Genomic DNA, 18,670 nt, shown 5'->3' on the forward strand with positions numbered 1-18,670 from the left:
CTGGGTGGAACCCCTCTGTGTATATCTAACACAATCCTTAACAGGTTGAATATCCCTGGGTAGGTAACTCTTTCGAATGCTAAGATAACTTAGCTTAAATGGTCACTATAGTTATTCAGAGTTTTAGAGGTCTCTCCTAACCATTGTTTCCAAATTTCTATTTCTTCATAAATTTTCAGGGAAAATGGTGCACAGATTATGGGCTTCTAGCAATAGCTGTATTTTATAGCACGTACCAAGTCCAGTGCTAAAGCACTTTATATATTATCACAAATTTTCATGACGACAGTTCAAGGACACATGATATGGTCTATTTTACAGAGAAGGAGACTGAGCTCAAGGCGGTGAAGTCACACAACCAAGGTCACCCACGAGTAAGCAGACTTGGGATTCAACCCACAGCTGTCTGACTCCAGAGATGGCAAACACTAGCCACAGACATTCTTTTGGGCGTGGGTCAAGTATGGCTTTTTATGAACTTGAACAGTGAGCATTTGGGAGGGTGATTCTCCCGGGACCACCATCCTCCTCACTTCCTGTTGTCTCATGTATTGTCCTTGCCTGGCCCTTGAAGATTCAATCTTGTCCTCTTTGGAACATACCACAGTGCTGCCCATTGGAGATTCTTTTCATCTCTGTACCTACATCAAGGAGGGTGTTTGTTGGAAATGAGTTCTATGACCTCAGCAGGAGCCCTGCTGTTCACAAGCAAAGGGGCAGGAGCTTCCTCCCACTGAATATGAGCATATGAGCGCTCAGTTCTTCTGAATTATTCATTTGTCAATAACTCACTTATTAGCATCTATGCATCCATATCCCATTGCTCTTGGACTAAAGTGCTTTGAGAAGCCATTTACTCTCATATCAAAGAATGAAAGATAGAACCAATTTCTGATGTTGGATAAGTTTAAGCCATTGGCCAAGAGTTGCTAAATCTTTGTTACTCTTCCTTTCTGCTATTCCATTGACATATGTCAACTTTGGTCTGGAAGCAACGTTATTAATCTGGAGGATCTACTGATGGGCTTCAGAGGCTCAATGAATAACTAAGATCATATTCATATTGCAGCTTATGTATATGTATATATGTATGTGTATATATACATGTATATATGTATATATATATTTACTTAGAATAGAATACAGTATAATATCATGGTTAAAAACTTCAACCAAAGTTTTGGATGTCCCATCTGAAAGCCACCATAGATTTTTTTTTCTTAACCACAGTGAATCTTACTGAAGAGGATATGATGTCTCAGATGAAAACACTAAGAATTACAGCAGGAAGGAACAATCTCACTTTATCTATTACCTGGAATTTGCTTTTGCTGTCCTTTGCCCTAACACTGCACAATAATTACAGCTACTGTTTATTGGTACATCCTTGCTAGATAACCATCCAAATCTGCATAAAAACTTCCAGCATCACGTAATGCCCATCGACCGTAACCCTGGGTCATTGTTATATAGCTTTATCTGTTTCTGTTTTTTAAAGTTTTATTTGTTTATATTCTATGTATTTTGAAAACATTTGAAGTGAGCTACAATCAAGGGCAAGATAAAATAACAAAACGATTAAAGCATGATTCAGTGTGGAGATGGCAATTAGGGAATTACAGGCAACTACAGATAAGGGAGGCTATTGTATTTGAGTAAAGGAAGTAATCCTGAGATTACTGGCAGCAAAAGAAAAAGAGAAACCCAAGGGATTCCTTAAGCCTTCTGATCTAATGCAAGGGAGTAGATCAAGGGAGGCAAATATTCTTCAAGCTCTGTTCTATGAAGAATAATCACAAGGCTTTTTATACAATGTACATTTTAAAAGGTATAATGGACAGTGGTTCTTTGCCAGATGTTTTACCAGAAATGTGAGTATATTTCTTATAAGATCCCTTAATAGAAACCAGACTCAAAGTTGTTGCTGTTTTGTTAATAATAGATAAATAGTACTTAACTGCTTCCATAAGTCCACTTTCTGTTGTGCTATCCCAGATGAAAGAGAGATGGAAGTGGTCTCAAAGAAGTGAATTTCATTTTTTTCTACCCCCAGGAGAACAATGAATGTCACTCCTAGGCAATTCTACTGGGGAAGGAAATTCACATAGACTGGTCCTGTTGCAGGGCCACACCCAATTTTCTCTCAATTTTCCATAGATTTTTCCTCTGCAGACAATTGCAAGGTAGAACCTGGGGGTGATTTCAGAGGTCTCAGGTTTTGACTGTAGCTCTGAATGCAATGGTAGAAGTGTGAACCCTGCAGAAGCCTTATATGGATGCTCAGACACCAAATGCTAGGGACTGAGTGAAAGAGGCAAAAAGATTTGCAATATTGTCTCCTTAGGATCTCTTGCCCCCATTTTTTTTGCCATTGTCTTTTGCACAGAAGATTGATATTCTTTGTTAAATGGAAGCCAGCCTTTTAAATATTTTCTGCAGACTTTCAAGTGATTTCTAAATTGATCCAAGTATGAACCTTTCTGGAGATAGGATTATACATACAAAGTTTAGAAGTAGATTATTTGTGGGGTGCCTGCGTGGCTCAGTGGGTTAAGCGTCCGACTTTGGCTCAGGTCATGATCTCCCGGCTTGCAGGTTTGAGCCCCGTGTTGGGCTCTGTGCTAACCGCTAGCTCAGAGCCTGGAGCCTGTCTTTGGATTCGGTATCTCCCTCTCTCTCTGACCCTCCCCTGCTTGCTCTCTCTCTCTCAAAAAATAAATTAAAAAAACATTTAAAAATAATAAAATAAAAGAAGTAGATTATTTGTATATTATGACATAAATGATCTCAAGTTTTTGGTTTTGTTTTTTTAAAATAACTTCATAACCAGGATGCTAAGTTAGTAATATTCAGTGAGACACTCAATTCTCAAGCAAATATTTTGGGACGGGGCAACCATTTTATACTCAGAGGCTGGCTAGCTGACTCTGGAGTTAGAATATAGGGAGGTGGATCAGCTTTAATACATTGTGCCACTGATTCAGTTATTAGTTATTTTCCATTAACTAACCGGCATAAAATTCAAAATTGAGATCCCTAATGATGCCTAAAATATAGGCATTTTGTTCCATCAATTCAAAAGGGATTCATATCCTGTAGAAACCAGTTAAGAAATAATTGAATATGGGGCACCTGGGTGGCTTAGTCGGTTAAGCGTCCGACTTTCGCTTAGGTCATGATCTCGTGGTTCGTGGGTTCGAGCCCCGCGTCGGGCTCTGTGCTGACTGCCAGCTCAGAGCCTGGAGCCTATTTCAGTCTGTGACTCCCTCTCTCTCTGACCCTCCCCTGCTCATGCTGTCTCTCTCTCTCTCCTAGAAATAAATAAAACATTAAAAAAAATTAAAAAAAAAAGAAATAATTGAATATAAGAGGTCACCTTACCTCCAACTGTGAGTTCTTCCCCCTCTGTACAGAACTGAGACTAAGCAGGGCCAAGCCTTTTGTCAAAAGCATAGGTATGGATTTGCTCAAGAGCCTAGACACAAAGTCAATTGAGAACTCAAAGTTTTGTTTCAGAAAATGTAGAACAAACTGTTGAATGGCAGCAGACCTTAAGCAATATCATTGGCAGGAGAGATGAAACCAGACAGCTGTATTGAGCTGAAAAGAAACCCTCCCTGAGTCATACTGACATGAAGACAGAATCAGGAGGGGAGGCAGAGCAGATAGGGATGCAGGGCAAGGACCCCAACTTTCATTTATTTATTCATTCACTTGCTCACTCACTCATGAGTCAAACACAAAATGAGTTATTTTCCACCTAGAGTGGATTCTTCTCAACAGTGACATGAACTCCTCCCGGTGCTGGAAATAGTATGAGAAAAATATATAAAATTAGGGTCTGAGTCAAACATAAATGGGCTTGGAAAGGTAAGTTGGGTCAAAATTATGGAGAAATTTGAATGCCAGGCTTGATTAGGAGGGGTTAGTCTTGATTCTGCAGACAACAGAGGGGAAGGGGTATCCACATTTTAATAAGGGAATGACACACATAGAACTGTGCCAAGATCTATTTGGAATAGAGAACTGATCTGTGGTGTGGACTTGGAGGTAGAGAGGGGCTATTGCATTTGTTCATGTTAAAGGTCATTACAGCTGGAACTGTAGCTAGGGATGAAATTACTAAAGAAGAGGTAGAATGGGTCAAAGAACCTTAGGAAACACTCATATTTTGGGACAACAGGAGACCAAGAAGCCAAAGGAGAGCTTGAGGAAAGATCAGGGATGGAAGCCAAAAGAGAAGGAAATTTCCAGAATATAGAAGCTGATTAGTTTTGGTACTTTTGTATAACCAAGGAATACAAGGACTGAGACACGGCTATTTGAATTAGGTGCTGAAAGATCCTTGGGGACATTTGAAAGAGCAGATGAAGGAATAAGTGGAATTGTAAAGCAGTAAGTATATTCTACTTTTTTGAGAATTAGATCATGAAATGAAGGAGGGAAGTTTGAGAGAACATTAATTTTGTCAGTAGAAAGTTTTTGGTTCCAAGTAACAGAAAAAGCAACCCCAAGGTCTATATAACTCAAGCATCTATGAGAGTAGTTCAGGCTTCAGGCATGGATAGATTCAGGCTTCAACCAGTGCCATTGGTATTTCCTAGTTTGACTCTGCTTTTCACCCTATGGTGGCTTCATTTTCAGGTTCCTTGTGGTGGCAAACTAGCTATAGTAAATTCAACTTCCTATCTTCCCAAGTTCAAACAAATCCAGTGAAATCAAAAGAGAAGGCTTTTACCTAGTTGCTTAAGCCACATCCTAGGATTAGCTCTGTTTGGGCTTAGATTGCCTTGCCTGGAGTCAAGGGCCCATTCCTGATGGAGATAGAATTCACTCATAGGTCTAGCCCTGGAGATGGAGCCCTAAGGAAGCACATGGACTAACGATGGGAAAGGGAATGGTTCCCTGGAAGAAAATCAAAGAACTGTCGATAGAGAATGAAGAATGGCTGATGGTGGCAAAAGAGAGTGTCCAAACACCAGGTTTGAAAAAAAGACAACTGATGGATAGAGGCCTGGAGCACAAGGGAGGGTATGGGATCAAGGTATAATGGATGAAGACCATTTCAAAAGAAGGACATGTTCTCATTTCTGAGATGGAAAAGAAGGAGAGGATAGCAAAAAATGACACATAAACAACTTGATATGGGGTGGCAGGGGTGGGGAAGGAGCTGAGGGTGCATATGGTCAATAGCCTCACTTTCAAGTAAACACTCGAGAGAAGTAATAGGTAGTGTTAGTTCTTTTTGAAAAATTATTTAAATCTATTGCGCCAATTATAGCAAATGCACAACAAATAGAAGCTGAAAATCAAATTCTACAGTTAATGTATCAACTGTTTTCATTTTTTATATGGTAGACACAATCTTCATAAAGTTTAAGCATGAATATTTTTGCTTTACATATGTTCTTCTTAATGATTTGAATTGCATACTATTTCATTGAGTAGATGTATCACAAATCACTGAGCAGTTCCACTAGAAAAAACATGCAGTTTATTTTCATAGTTTATTAGAAGTAATACTACCATTACTATGTACTTAGCTGCTTACTTTTCCTGATAGTATTTCTGAAGCAAAAGTTCCCCAAAATGGGATGATTGTGTGAACAGGAATAAGGAGTTTTTACCTCTTAAGCATGTTACAAAGGTACCTTCCATAAGGTACATACAACTGTCAGTGCTCCCAACCATAAACATGGAATTACTAGTTTCATCACACATGAAGTATTTTAGACATTTTAATTCATTAATGTCTTATTGATAACAACTACCATAATGTGCTGAGCACATGCACATGAGGATGGGTCTACAAACTTGAGTCATGTAAATCCATTTCTTTTCACAAGACCTTGTGAGGGGAAAAACTGATGATCTTTGTTTTTAAAGATAAGGAACCTAAGATTCAAAGAGGTTCTTAAGGAAAATGCTAGAAAGTGATAGAATGGGCATCAGAACCACAAAAACCTGAATCCAGAGCCTGCATACTCAACCACGAGGTTATACTGACTTGTGATTGTGTTCGATTAACATTTCCCCAAGTGTGGCTAACAATCCATATACATTTTGTGAGGATTTCATCATGTCCTCTTCTGTAAGATTCTTTTTGGATGAGTCTGCCCCATCAAAAGGGACAACACAGGGACAATAGTGGATATTTCTTATGGATTTGGATACCTCAGATGGTCTGAATGGGGAGATTTTTTGTAATTCATGCATTTTTTTTTTGGTTTACCTTGCCAATATGGAAAGTTCAGAAACTAAGTACCACGTTGCTAAATATTAAAAATAAATTGTTTCATCCATCCAGGATACCCCAGGCCTTTTAAAAAAATTCTGATGATTCTACTATTCAACTCTGCCAGTTACCATGGCAACATACCTTCCGGGTTTGCTTGAACATCTGAAATGTGGGTACTGATTTGATGTGATAACTTTGGGCCAACTCCTGGGAAAAGAAAGAAATGGCATGAGGTCACAATTTTGGTATCCTCTCTCTATCCAGAGCCCGGAACTTGGGGACTTCTCAGGAGGCATGTCTGAAAGCCGAGGGACAGCTAACACTTTACTGGTTCTCTTGCCAAGCATTTTTCTAACATGTCTTCAAAGCCTCCAGGAATGTTATAATAGAAAATGGCTGCTCCTCACATTCCTGAGGCTTTTCATCGCAGAGCCCTAGGAGAGGGCTGAGAGATGGAAGCCCAAATAGAACAGATGTTGAAGGATGAAATGAGCTCTATTTAAAAGAAGTTGTGAGGGGCGCCTGGGTGACTCAGTCAGTTAAGCGTCTGACTTTGGCTCAGATCGTGATCTCATGGCTTATGGGTTCGAGCCCCACGACTGGCTCTGTGCTGACAGCTCAGAGCCTGGAGCCTGCTTTAGATTCTGTGTCTCCCTCTCCCTCATCCCATCCCCCACTCATGCTCTGTCTCTCAGTCTCTCTCTCAAAAATAAACAAACATTAAAAAAAATAAAAGAGGTTGTGAAGGATTACAGCGGGACCTCAGTGGAACCCAATATGGAGATAGCATATTGCGAAAATAAGAAAGAGTAAAGTTATCTTTATAATACACACTTGAGACATGGGGTGATATACTGGTCTTGCATTTTAAGTAAGGTTTACGTGTCTCTTTCTCGTAAGCCCTATTCCCTACTTCACTGCCCATCTTTGTGAAAGATGAACCAAAAGACAAGAAAATATATCAGAATTCCAATTATTTTAATCCATTACAATCTGCTCTTCAATACCAGTTTTTATCCTGTTTAGAGTAAAAAAAATTAGCCACCCACAGGATCAACAGAATTAGACTTTTCCAGTATACTTATCATTTTACAGGGTGCATCTCTCCCCTGCTGTCTATAACACACACACACACACACACACACACACTAAATTATAATTTTCATGATCACAGCAATAATAATAAATTACTGTTTAAAAAATTGTGTATTTTGTTTCACCTAAAAGGGAAAGAACTATAATAAAAAAGGCAGACAATAACATGTGTTGGTAAAGATGTAGAGAAATCAGAGACCTCACACATTGCTGGTGGAAATGTAAAATGGCGTGACTGCTTTAGGAGACTCAACAAAAGAAGATATCCCAAGAAAAATGAAAAAAAAAATATATAAATGTTTATACCAGTATTACTCCTAAAAGTCAAAAGGTGCAAACAACCCAAATGTCCATCAACAGATGAATGGCTAAATAAATTGTATATCCATATAGTGGAATATTATTCAGCAATAAAAATGAATAAAGTATTGATACATGGAGGAACCTTGGAAGCTTATGCTAAATGAAAGAAGCTAGTCACAAATGACTGCCTATTTGATGATTCAATTTATATGAAATGTTCACGATAAGCAAATATATAGAGAGAACATAGATTTATGGTTGCCCAGAGTTGGGACAGAAGGAACTGGGGGTAACCAGTAGAACTCCAAAAGTGTGGGTTTTTTTTGGAGGGGTGATAATGTTCTAAAGTTGATTGTAGTGATGGCTGCACGACTCTGTTAATACAAATAAATGACAAAGAGATAATGATCCTAGATGTATTCTGAATGCATATGATTCAGCTTAAAGGGCATTTAAACACTGTCACACTCTGATAAAGCTTGTAGGAAATGGAAGAAATGGAATTTCTATTATGTTCTGGACACTATGTCATATATTTTGTGTATTTTATCTCATTTTATATTCTGTTAAGTATTATTTGCCCTGTTTTACAGATGAAGAAACTGAAGTTTGTAGAGTTAACTGATAAGAGGTCACAAAACTATTAACAAAAAGAATGGGTAAATAACAGATTTTTTTTGGTTATTCTGAAGCTCAAATTCAATCCAATACGTGCAAAGATCACTTGTTACTGTTTTTTTTTTCTAGTTGTAAATGAACAAATTTTAAGAAGAATATTTTTTTGGTACCTTGTATATATTAATGAGGCACATTTTAAAAATATACATTATTTAAATGTTTGAGAGAGAGAATGGGGAGGGGAGGGGCAGAGACAGAGGGAGAAAGAATCCCAAGCAGGCCCCATGCTTGCCATGGAACCCAACCCAGGGCTCAATCCTACGTTTGTGAGATCATGACCTGAGCCAAAATTAAGAGTTGGATGCTCCACTGACTGAGCTACCCAGGTGCCCCATTAATGAGGCACATTTTGACTAAAGACATGAGGTTGATTATTTTGGGGGAAGGTGAGGAAAGGAGGCTCTAGGGAGGGACAGGGGGGAAGGATTTGTTGGAATATTTTGTGATGTTTTAAAAAACCCACAAAACCCATAAGCTACCACAAGAGGAAAGCAAGATATAAATGCATTGAGCTGTGTCTCAGACATTGATTAATAATCCACTACAAGGGTGAAAATCACTTTTCCCCTTGAGCCCAATACCACCCAACTGGTATTGTCAGGTTAGAGCCAAATCTGCTGATCAGGATTCTAGGGCAGAGCCAAGGGTAAATGGAGAAAAATGTTGGGATTGAGGAGTGAAGTCTGTCATAGTAAGGGAGGGGAGGGGGCAGCGGGAGAGTCACATACTTGTTGGGTTTTGTTTTGAACATTAATACAAAACACAAGAACATTATAAGGATGTTTATCACCATTTATCAGGAAAACATCATGAGATTGTATTCAATGTAAAATTGATTATATAATCACTGACGTGCTGTCAATGACACTGCATTTGGATTTTTTTTTTAAATATTTTTTTTATTTATTTCTAGGAGAGAGAGAGACAGTGTGAGTAGGGGAGGGTCAGAGAGAGAGAGACACAGACTCTGAAATAGGCTCCAGGCTCTGAGCTGGCAGTCAGCACAGAGCCCGACGCGGGGCTCGAACTCACGAACTGCGAGATCATGACCTAAGTGAAAGTCGGACGCTTAACCGACTAAGCCACCCAGGCGCCCCTGCATTTGGATTTTGTGTATCCCCACAGAAGGACTTAAGGTTCTTACCTTAGAATCATCCACATCCACATTAGCAAACATCACATTTCGGTATTGCAGAGACATTGCCTTCAAAATAAAAGAATAAAAATTCCCTATTAGCTTAGTGTTAATACTAAATTACATACTAGAATTACACACTTGTCTTTTGGCATAAAACACACAATGAACAAAAAAGTTGCTTACAAGAGCTAAGCATCACTTTGGCACTTCACTACAGCCTAGAACTGGAAGCACCAAAGTCAAATATGGGATGATTCAGGTCAAGCAAAGATCAGTGGCAGAACCAGAGTCTGAAGAACCAAACTGAAGATCAGAGTTTTGAAGTTAGGAAAGGACATGAAGTGAAGAAATAACAACATGTATATGGAGGGATAGATAGCTTTTTCCTGGCATGGCAAGAGGTGGAGGCTGCCTTTAGTGGTCTTCAAAATCCAGATCCCTGAGGGGTGCCTGGGTAATTAAACATCCGACTCTTGATTTTAGCTCAGGGCATGATCTCCCGATCGGTGGGTTTGAGCCTCACATCAGGCTCGATAGTGACAGTGCAGAGCCTGCTTGGAATTCTCTCTCTTCCTCTCTCTCTGCCCCTCCCCCGCTCTAGCTCTTTCTCTCTCATAAAAAAAAAAAACNAATAGTGACAGTGCAGAGCCTGCTTGGAATTCTCTCTCTTCCTCGCTCTCTGCCCCTCCCCTGCTCTAGCTCTTTCTCTCTCATTAAAAAAAAAAAAACACCAAAACTTAAAAACATTACCAAAAAAAATCACAAATCCCTGAACCAGATGCCCAAACTCTGCTTTATCTACACCTCTTGCAAGGCTTTTTGGGAGGCTCTTATGACTGAGGTGATACAAAAATGTGTGTGCCAACTCTTGGCCTAATTGCTTTTTGCTTTTATTGACATCTTCCAGGCTCTACTTTCCAGGATCCTTTGCCAGTTGTCTTCTGTGTACGTTTTGCCAATGGGATGTGTTTGGAAGAAAACAGGTGTGAAGAGGAAAGAAACCACTCTCTCCTGCTTCTGTTTTGTTTTGAAAGCATCTTTGGCAGCAGTGGTGACAAAGGTGTTGGTAATGGGTCCGGGGGTAGGGGAAGCAGCAGCAGCAGCCTATAAACATCAGCTCTTGAGGTTTTTTTTTTTCTTCAGACAGCTGCATTCATACGTTAAGGACACTAAAAAGCATCTTGGTTTGTCTGCTTTAACATAGTATCTCAAGCATTTCCAGTGACCTATTTCAAATGGGACCTCTCTCTGATGGTATGGGGTGTCTGGAGACAGTGGAGACAGGAAGAAGCTGTCACCGGGAGCTGCTCCCCCGGAGAAGCAGGAAGAAGCATGCCATGGATCAGGTCGATATGTGCAGAGCTCTACTGGCAGGCATTCTCTCCAGTTGTTTGTTCATGGATTGTGACTGAAGTGGGAGCTCTTTCTTCAGTGGCCCACCAAGATAGTGAAAATGGAGAAAAACTCTTAGATAATAGACACAAAGCCTTTGGGATTTCAGACTATTTTCCAGATGAAAAAAGGAGCTGATTTTGGTCAGCAGTAGCTCAACACCTGGCAGGAAAATGGTGTTGCCCACAAACTCTAGGACAATTGACTTGCACTTTTCAAGTCTGAGGATATACGGATATTCCCCAGTAGGAGTCATGGGAATAGGTGTGAACTATGTGAGTATCTAATTCTATTTATGAAGGCTTCAGGGCCTCGCAAGTCTATCAGGAAATAGACAGGGAATACGGCAGCTGTCACTTTGCATAAAGTAGTACCCAGAAGACATGACATAGGTACGATTCTCTGCTGGGTCAGGGTTCCCCTATAGACATTGCCTCCCCTTATTATTTTACTCCATCCACCCAGGACCCCTTCTCTGCCCCCAAAAACTCTTCTTTCTGCTCTGTCCTTCCTTATATGTAGTCTGTTACCATTTGATCACCTATTCTGTTGGTCTTAACTCTAAAATATCTCCTTGAATTTGATCTTTTCTTTTTCCTCCAGAACTACTGGAGTAGTTTTGGGAAACCTATCACTGAGGTTGTTGTCCCTTTGGATTACCTGCCTTCAGTCCTTCTAAACCATTCTTATACAGCACTGCTCAGAATATTCTCTAAAATCGCTATTTGACCATGGTAAAACCCTTTTAAAAACTCTTCCGTTTTGACTATCTATAACAACTCATTAAATTATAATACAAGGTCCTTCTTGATTTGGCCTCAACTTTCTTTTCGAAGCTCATTTGTCTCCACGCTGCCACAAACACTGTAAGTTAGCCTCATGGACTACTTGCCTTCTTATGATCACACCATGTAATTTCTCAACAAACTGATAATCTCTCCTTTCCCAGAAATGCTTTTATCAGGGTTCTATGTCTGGTGATCCTCTTAGCCCAGGGTCAGCAAACTGCACCATGTAGAAGAAATCCAGGTCTCCACATGGCCTTGTAAAGTAAATTTTATTGGAACACAGTTTGCCTGTTCATTTGTGCATTGCCATTGGATGTTTCTGCTCGACAACAGCAAAGCTGAGTAGTTCTCACAGAGACCACATGGCCCACAAACCTGAAGACATTGACTGTCTTGTCCTTTACAGAAGTTTAGCTGACTAACTTCCATTCCACCTTCCCGCAGAGCCAGGAAAGGAAAAGAGGTAGAGATTCCTCAGACTTGCTTGCAGCTAGGGTTCTGGATGCAAATTGGTTTTACCAATGAGATACATGTAGGAGAGACTTCGAAGGCAGAGTGAGACAGCAGCTACTTTCTTCTTGTCTTCCTTGTCTTCTTGGCTTCTTGTCTTCGGAGAGCAAGACTGTGGTTCAGAGAGCAAGAAGTGGTTGTGCTGGAGGCAGCAGCGGAAGCCAAACTCAGGATCTGGTGCCTGGATATCAGCTTCCTGGACGTCCAGAGGCACTTGCAGCTGTAGTGGCCTCTTGATCCTGGTTCTGATTTCCAACTGCTGCTCTCCCATATAGTTCGTGGCTTCCCATCTATACTCACTTCTGATTATGGCAAAGTTTAGATTCCCAAAGGTGGGTCTGCAGTGTTCTGAGAGACTCATACCTAGAGCCTATTCATCTAGTCTTCCAATAATTTTATAAGCATTTAATTCCTTGCATTAAAATTACTTTCTGCTTAGGGATGCCTGGGTGACTCAGTTGGTTAAGTGTGTGTCTCTTGATCTCGGCTCAGGTCATGATCTCATGGTTCAGGGGTTTGAGTCCCATGTTGGGCTCTGTGCTAACAGTGCAGAGCCTGCCTGGGATTCTCTCTCTCTCTCTGCCTTCTCCACCCCCTGTTCTCTCTTTTGAAAATAAATAAATAAGCATCAAATAAACTCTTCTCTGTTTAACTTCGTTTCTGTTGCCTGCTTTGACCTTTGACTAACAAAGTGACCTAGAAGAAGTGAAGTCTTTTCTCCATGCCCTTATGTACTAGTTTAAAAAAATTACACACATGGTACATGAATATATTATCATGCAAAAGTTCAAACATCACAAGAAAAAGAAAGCAATCCAAATTTAACACCCTTTCAGTGAAAAAAGAAACTTCTTTGATATGCATCCGTCTGTTCCCCTTTCCTCTACATATGTGTGTTTATATAAATAAACATACATATATGTGTCTGTTTTACGTAAATGAGACCATACTATATAAGTTTTTCTATACTGTACTCTTTTTACTTAACGCTATGTTGTCTTGGAGATGATGCCATCATTCCATACGGGTCTACTTGATTCTTTGTAACATCTGGATAGTATTGCAGTCTGGATGTGCCAAAATTTATTTTAAAACTATATTTGCATTAGTCTGGATTCCAACAGGAAACATATGGGACATCATTTGGGGAGGTTTATCTCCAAAGGGATGACTAAACCCATGAAGGTAGGAATGAGTGTAGGAAGAGGGGCAGGAGCCTGGACAGAACAGTGGTAGAGCTGTTAACCCCCTAATGGCAAAGGTACGAAGGGAGAATTACTAAACCTTAGATTTCATTGCACTTTCTGAAAATGTCCCGTGTTGGCTGTTGGAATTTGATCGGCTTGGACATTGTGGCATGTGAGTATATTTAGACCCTGGAAGCTGAACACTGAAGACTTTCTTTAATTGAGTATCAGGATAAAGGGAGCTGTGAGATAAAATGTTTCTTCTGGATATTCCCAGAATTTCAGGCAGGGAATGGATGTTGAGATGTCATGTAACCAGTTTCTCTATTTGAATATAGGTCTATTTTTTTTTATTTTTTAAAGTTTATTTATTTTTGAGAGAGAGAAAGAAAGACAGAGAAGGAGGAAAGGGCAGGGAGAGAGGGAGAGAATGTCAAGCAGACTCCACACTTGTCTGCACAGAGCCCAATGTGGGGCTCAAACTCATAAACCATGGGATCATGACCTGAGCCGAAACCAAGAGTCAACACTTAACCGACTGAGCCACCCAGGTGCCCCTGAATCTAGGTTTATTTTTAATTAAATGTCAAAAGACTGTAGTTACAATGAATTCGGGTGATTTAAGAGTTCAAGTTGAAACTGTAGAAACCTTTCTGAAAAGAAACCAGAGTGTTTTCAGTTGTGTAGAGAAATCAAAACTTGTTTAAATTTGAAGAAATAGTTTTCACAAAGTTGGCCATAAGCGAAACTTCTGCATGAGGAGGAGAAATGAAAATGCCCTGAAGTGCTTTCTGTGGCATGTGATACCAAAAATAAAATAGTTAAAACTTTTAAATGGGGCAACAAGGAAATTAACTAGATGAAATATTGTATAGACATTAAAATTGTAATCAAGAGACCCTACAAAAACATGAATGACTGTGTACATGGAAAAAAACCCTGAATATAAATATACGATTACAACTAAGAATATTTTACTAAAATATTTTATAAACTAGATCAGACATGAAAGGAATATAAAAGACATAAGTTCTGATAATAGGGTTGAAGGATAGGGAAGTTTATTCTCTTATAGTTAAAAAGAAGTATCATGTTTTTCTATAATCTATTCCACTATTGGGAAGTTATAAATTCTGGAACTTTGGTAAAATATCATTATTATGAATAATCCGTTCATTTGTACAACTGTACTCTTTTTTGTAATAATACACGTCTTTTATTTATCACAGTCTAAGTATTATTTTATCAAAAACGTTTTATGTTTGTTTAGTTATTTTTGAGGGAGAGAGAGAGAATACAAGTGGGGAAGGGGCAGAGAGAGAGGGAGACACGGTATCTGAAGCAGGCTCCAGGTTCTGAGCCATCAGCACAGAGCCCGATGTGGGGTTTGAACCCACCAACTGTGAGATCATGACCTGAGCTGAAGTCAGACGCTTAACCGACTGAGCCACCCAGGTGCCCCACAACTGTACTCTTTTGTACATCTGGGTTTTCCTTGCCGAATTATCCATGGGCAGGTAGTATTAACCTTCTGGTGTGTGTACTAATGATCTAAACAGATCTTGGTATATTAGCTTTGGGATAATCAGGATGCTTCAAAAAACTGATTTCATATGGCCCATAAAGGTAAACTTTTTAAGATTTACTAAAAAAATATTAGGGGATTTAAAATTCCTTCTAAAACTGTGAAATGTATATAGATGATACTTACATGAATAAGAGGATAAATCCTTTTGCAAGGACCACACCATTTTGCTGAAAATTCAACCACCACAAGTTTGCATCCAGCAGCTTTCAAAAATGTTTTTAATTCATCCTGAGACCAGAACATAAATGAAAAAATACGCATTATCACTGAATCTCAAAAAGCCTTGCAGAGAATAAATGTTCCTCATTTACTGACATGAAGAACTTCAGTTCATGAAAACCTTAGCAAGTTACTCCCACCTTATCATTCTCCAGGGGACCCACCTTTCCTAAAGGTCCCTGACGTCACATATACTGACCTTTGTAAGTATACATAAGTGAGGACAAATCTACAAAAAAATGATTAGGAGTGTATTTACCAAATGTAGTTGGTAATGGTTGATTACCTCTGGGGAGAAGTGATACTGGCCAGTGAGAGAGAAGGAGTGGAAGGTAGTGGTGGATGGTTGTTCAAGGTGGACATCTAGATTTGATTTATTTCTTATTATTTTTTTAAATTTTCTTTTTAATGTTTTATTTATTTTTGAGAGAAAGATAGAGACAGCATGAGCAGGGGAGGGCTAGAGAGAGTGGGAGTCACAGAATCTGAAGCAGTCTCCAGGCTCTGAGCTAGCTGTAAGCATGGAGTCCAACGTGAGGCTCAAACCCACAAACCGTGAGATTATGACCTGAGCCGAAGTCGGACGCTTAACCGATTGAGCCACCCAGGCGCCCCTAGATTTGATTTGTTTAAACAAGGACCTAAACATGCATTAATGGTTTAATTTAAAAGGAGAAGAAGTAATCTAACACCTTAATCATTTTTCGTTTTTGTTTTGTTTTGGGAGGAAATCATTACCAAAGCTGTAGTCAAAAACTATGTATTTAAGAATTTGACATGCTTCTTGCTGAACGTCTTAAGCAAATTTTCCACCAGCTGTCCAAATCACCTAAAAAAAGGTTTCCCTTCCTGGAACCTCAAATTGTTTTATCTAATCTTCCTTGCTTTATGGACACTGATTGTTCAGATTCATTATTTCATGCATGGCTTCTCTCCCCCAACAAATCCCTACAGAGTTCAATCCTGATTCATTCCTGAACCTCCATAGACTCTGACTGGCACATAGTAAGTGCTCATGGAGTGGTTAGTTGATGAACTGATTTGCTAATATACAGTGCTTTGTCCAAGATTTACTTTTCCTTTTTTCATTGGAATTACAATGATAGTAACTAATTTACTCTGTGCCTGATGTTCTCTCCTTTAATCTCTACAACCACCCTACTGAGTGGGTATTATCATTATCTCCATTTTACAGATGAAAAAACAAATGTTTATTACTTTCTCCCAGTCAACCAGCTGGCGAATGCTGTGGTTGGGATTGCTAACCTAGGAAGCCTAACTCCAGAGTCCATTTCCTTAACCACTACACAAAATCATCTCCTGAGTTGTTTCTAGTTGTGGGGCTCCCTCTCCCTCTCATGGCCCTGTTTCCATCATGTGCTCATCCCTTGACCAATCATCAAGATCAGAGGATGGGATCACTAATTAGATCAAGTCAAGCAGTGCCTATCACTGGTATTAGGGATGGGGTTAATTCCATTCTAATGGCACACTGCTCTGTAATAAGAGAATCTCGACAATTACGTTGACATTTGATTTGGTTTCAAGCAGGTGAAATGGGTGACTTAAGGAAGAAAATGCTCTCTTCCTTTACTCATATTCCTCTAGGGTAGGGGGTAGTTAACTCCTCAGAGAGCCATGCCAAGCCCCAATTTCTGACTTGCTTCTGAAATTATGCAGTAGATGCCATCCTCACAAGCCCTAAACACTCTCACTTCTCAGTAGCTGCTATGGTGTAAACTGGCTTGCTGGATCCCTGAATTTGACTTGGTTAAGTTCTCTGAAGGAAATACCTCCATAGGCTACATATTGATTTGACATGTACCTATCAAGACCCATGCTATGTCCAGTAATGGACACAATGCTAGTACACAGCTGTGGACAAAAAAAAACCAGACAAACTTTTCCCTGCCTTCATGGAGTTTACACTTAGAGGGGGAAGCTGATGGTAAAATCAATAAATAAAATATATAGTATGTAAGTGATCATTGCTAACAAAGAAAAGAGGAGAAAGATAAAGCAGAAAAGAAGGAAATGAACCGGATTAGAGTTGAGGTCTGGGTGGCCATGGTCTGCCTGGAATAGAAGGTGATATTTAAATATAGACATGAAGGAGACAACAGGCCCTCAGGAGAGGTCTCCAAGGAGGAGACGAGAGAGGGCTTCTCAGGGGGCTAGCGAGACCCTGGGTTACTCTGGGAGATCCCCAGAAAATAAAAAAAAGAAGTACTAAACGCATCAGCAAATGTGTGCTATTTTAAAGCACTTTCTTATAGCGAATCTACATGGCAATGCCTTCTTTCAGTCTGGTCAGCCTCATTTTTGTGATACATTTGGGTAAAATGTCAAAAGTCTAAGGCAGAGGGTGCTGACGCATGACAAGCCCGGGCCCTATGCCTTCCCTCTTCCCTCCAGGGCCAGGTCCCACTGTACCAGGGCCTGGTATCAAAATATCTGGGTTCTAAGGCCCATTTCACTCCTAAATGGAGTAGGACGGTAGCCACTCTTAAAGGCAGTTTTCTTCTTTATAAATAAACAATTCTCCCCGCCTATACATGCATTTAGATTTCTGTGGCAATCACATTGGACAATGGATAGAAAGTGACTTTATAAAATACCACCTAAGGAATCGTGGATACTATTGGTTGTCATTTTCCTACCCTATTCCATAGGCATGTCTGAGGTTTCTGTTGTCTTTTAGAATAAGAGAAATACGTGGACTTTTACTTTCATAGAATGTTCCGGGTACAACTAAGGTGGACTCAGTGGGATCAGGTACAGAAGGGGATGTGTTAGGAGTTGGTCTGGATCCAGCTAGAGTCAGAGCAAGAAGTGAGAGTGAGAGAGGAACAAAACCCTTCTGATCAATTTGTCCCATGGCTACTCTCCACATAGTGCCATTCCTCAAGCAACAGAAAGGAGAGCCATAAAAAAAAAAAAAAAAAAAAAAAAAAAAAAAAAAAAAAAACCCCCCCTTTGNAAAAAAAACCTCCCCTTGCTACCGAGCAGTGAAGGAATAGGATTAGAGGAAATCATTCTTAGAGTTTATCAAGTCTGCTCTCAAGGTGGTTCTTTTGAAATATCAGTGAAGCCAAAAATAAATACTTGCCGTGTCTTTAATAATCTGAACCATGATTTACTGGGAATTGCTGATGAAACCTTCCTTTTGCTTCCACTGGCTCACTGCAGCAGTCTCTTATCAATTAAAGGATCCTCGCTGGAATAGAAGAGTACTTGTCTATGACGTCATTAAATGTGACTGTTTCAGAATCTAGAACTTTGGCAGACTTGAAGCTGATTTCACTTTTATGTCAACCTATGGTCAGCCAAGCACCAGCCAACTGGTTGCAGGTAGACTCAATAATGTGTCTACTTTGATCTTCTATCATCTATTTCCATGGCCCCTCTCTTCTTCTCCACCCCTTGCAACCACCAAATGAGAACTAAGCAAGCTAATATTAAGTAGATTAAGTGTCTTTCATGTAGGATTTGAAGGGATTATCTTGCAGTTGAAAAAAATACTAAAGCCTTAAT

At 39.7% G+C, this 18,670-nt stretch overlaps 1 protein-coding gene across 4 annotated transcripts in view; it reads right to left on the bottom strand.

Moving 5' to 3' along the window:
• TXNDC8 (thioredoxin domain containing 8) overlaps positions 1-18,357 on the bottom strand; it is a 26,551-nt gene extending 8,194 nt beyond the window's left edge. For all 4 annotated transcript variants that reach the window (XM_077769818.1, XM_077769819.1, XM_077769821.1 and 1 more), the window contains exons 1-4: positions 18,246-18,357; positions 15,041-15,145; positions 9,459-9,518; positions 6,380-6,445 (exon numbers count right to left, since the gene is read on the bottom strand). In XM_077769818.1, coding sequence (XP_077625944.1) covers positions 6,380-6,445; positions 9,459-9,518; positions 15,041-15,145; positions 18,246-18,269 — 255 coding nt within the window. In that variant the 5' untranslated portion in view covers positions 18,270-18,357. The remainder of the gene's footprint in view (positions 1-6,379; positions 6,446-9,458; positions 9,519-15,040; positions 15,146-18,245) is intronic.
• Between the last annotated feature and the right edge of the window lie 313 nt (positions 18,358-18,670).

This window comes from Crocuta crocuta, unplaced genomic scaffold (assembly GCF_008692635.1).
Source record: "Crocuta crocuta isolate KB4526 unplaced genomic scaffold, BGI_CrCroc_1.0 scaffold95, whole genome shotgun sequence".
Classification (NCBI taxonomy): Eukaryota; Metazoa; Chordata; class Mammalia; order Carnivora; family Hyaenidae; genus Crocuta; species Crocuta crocuta.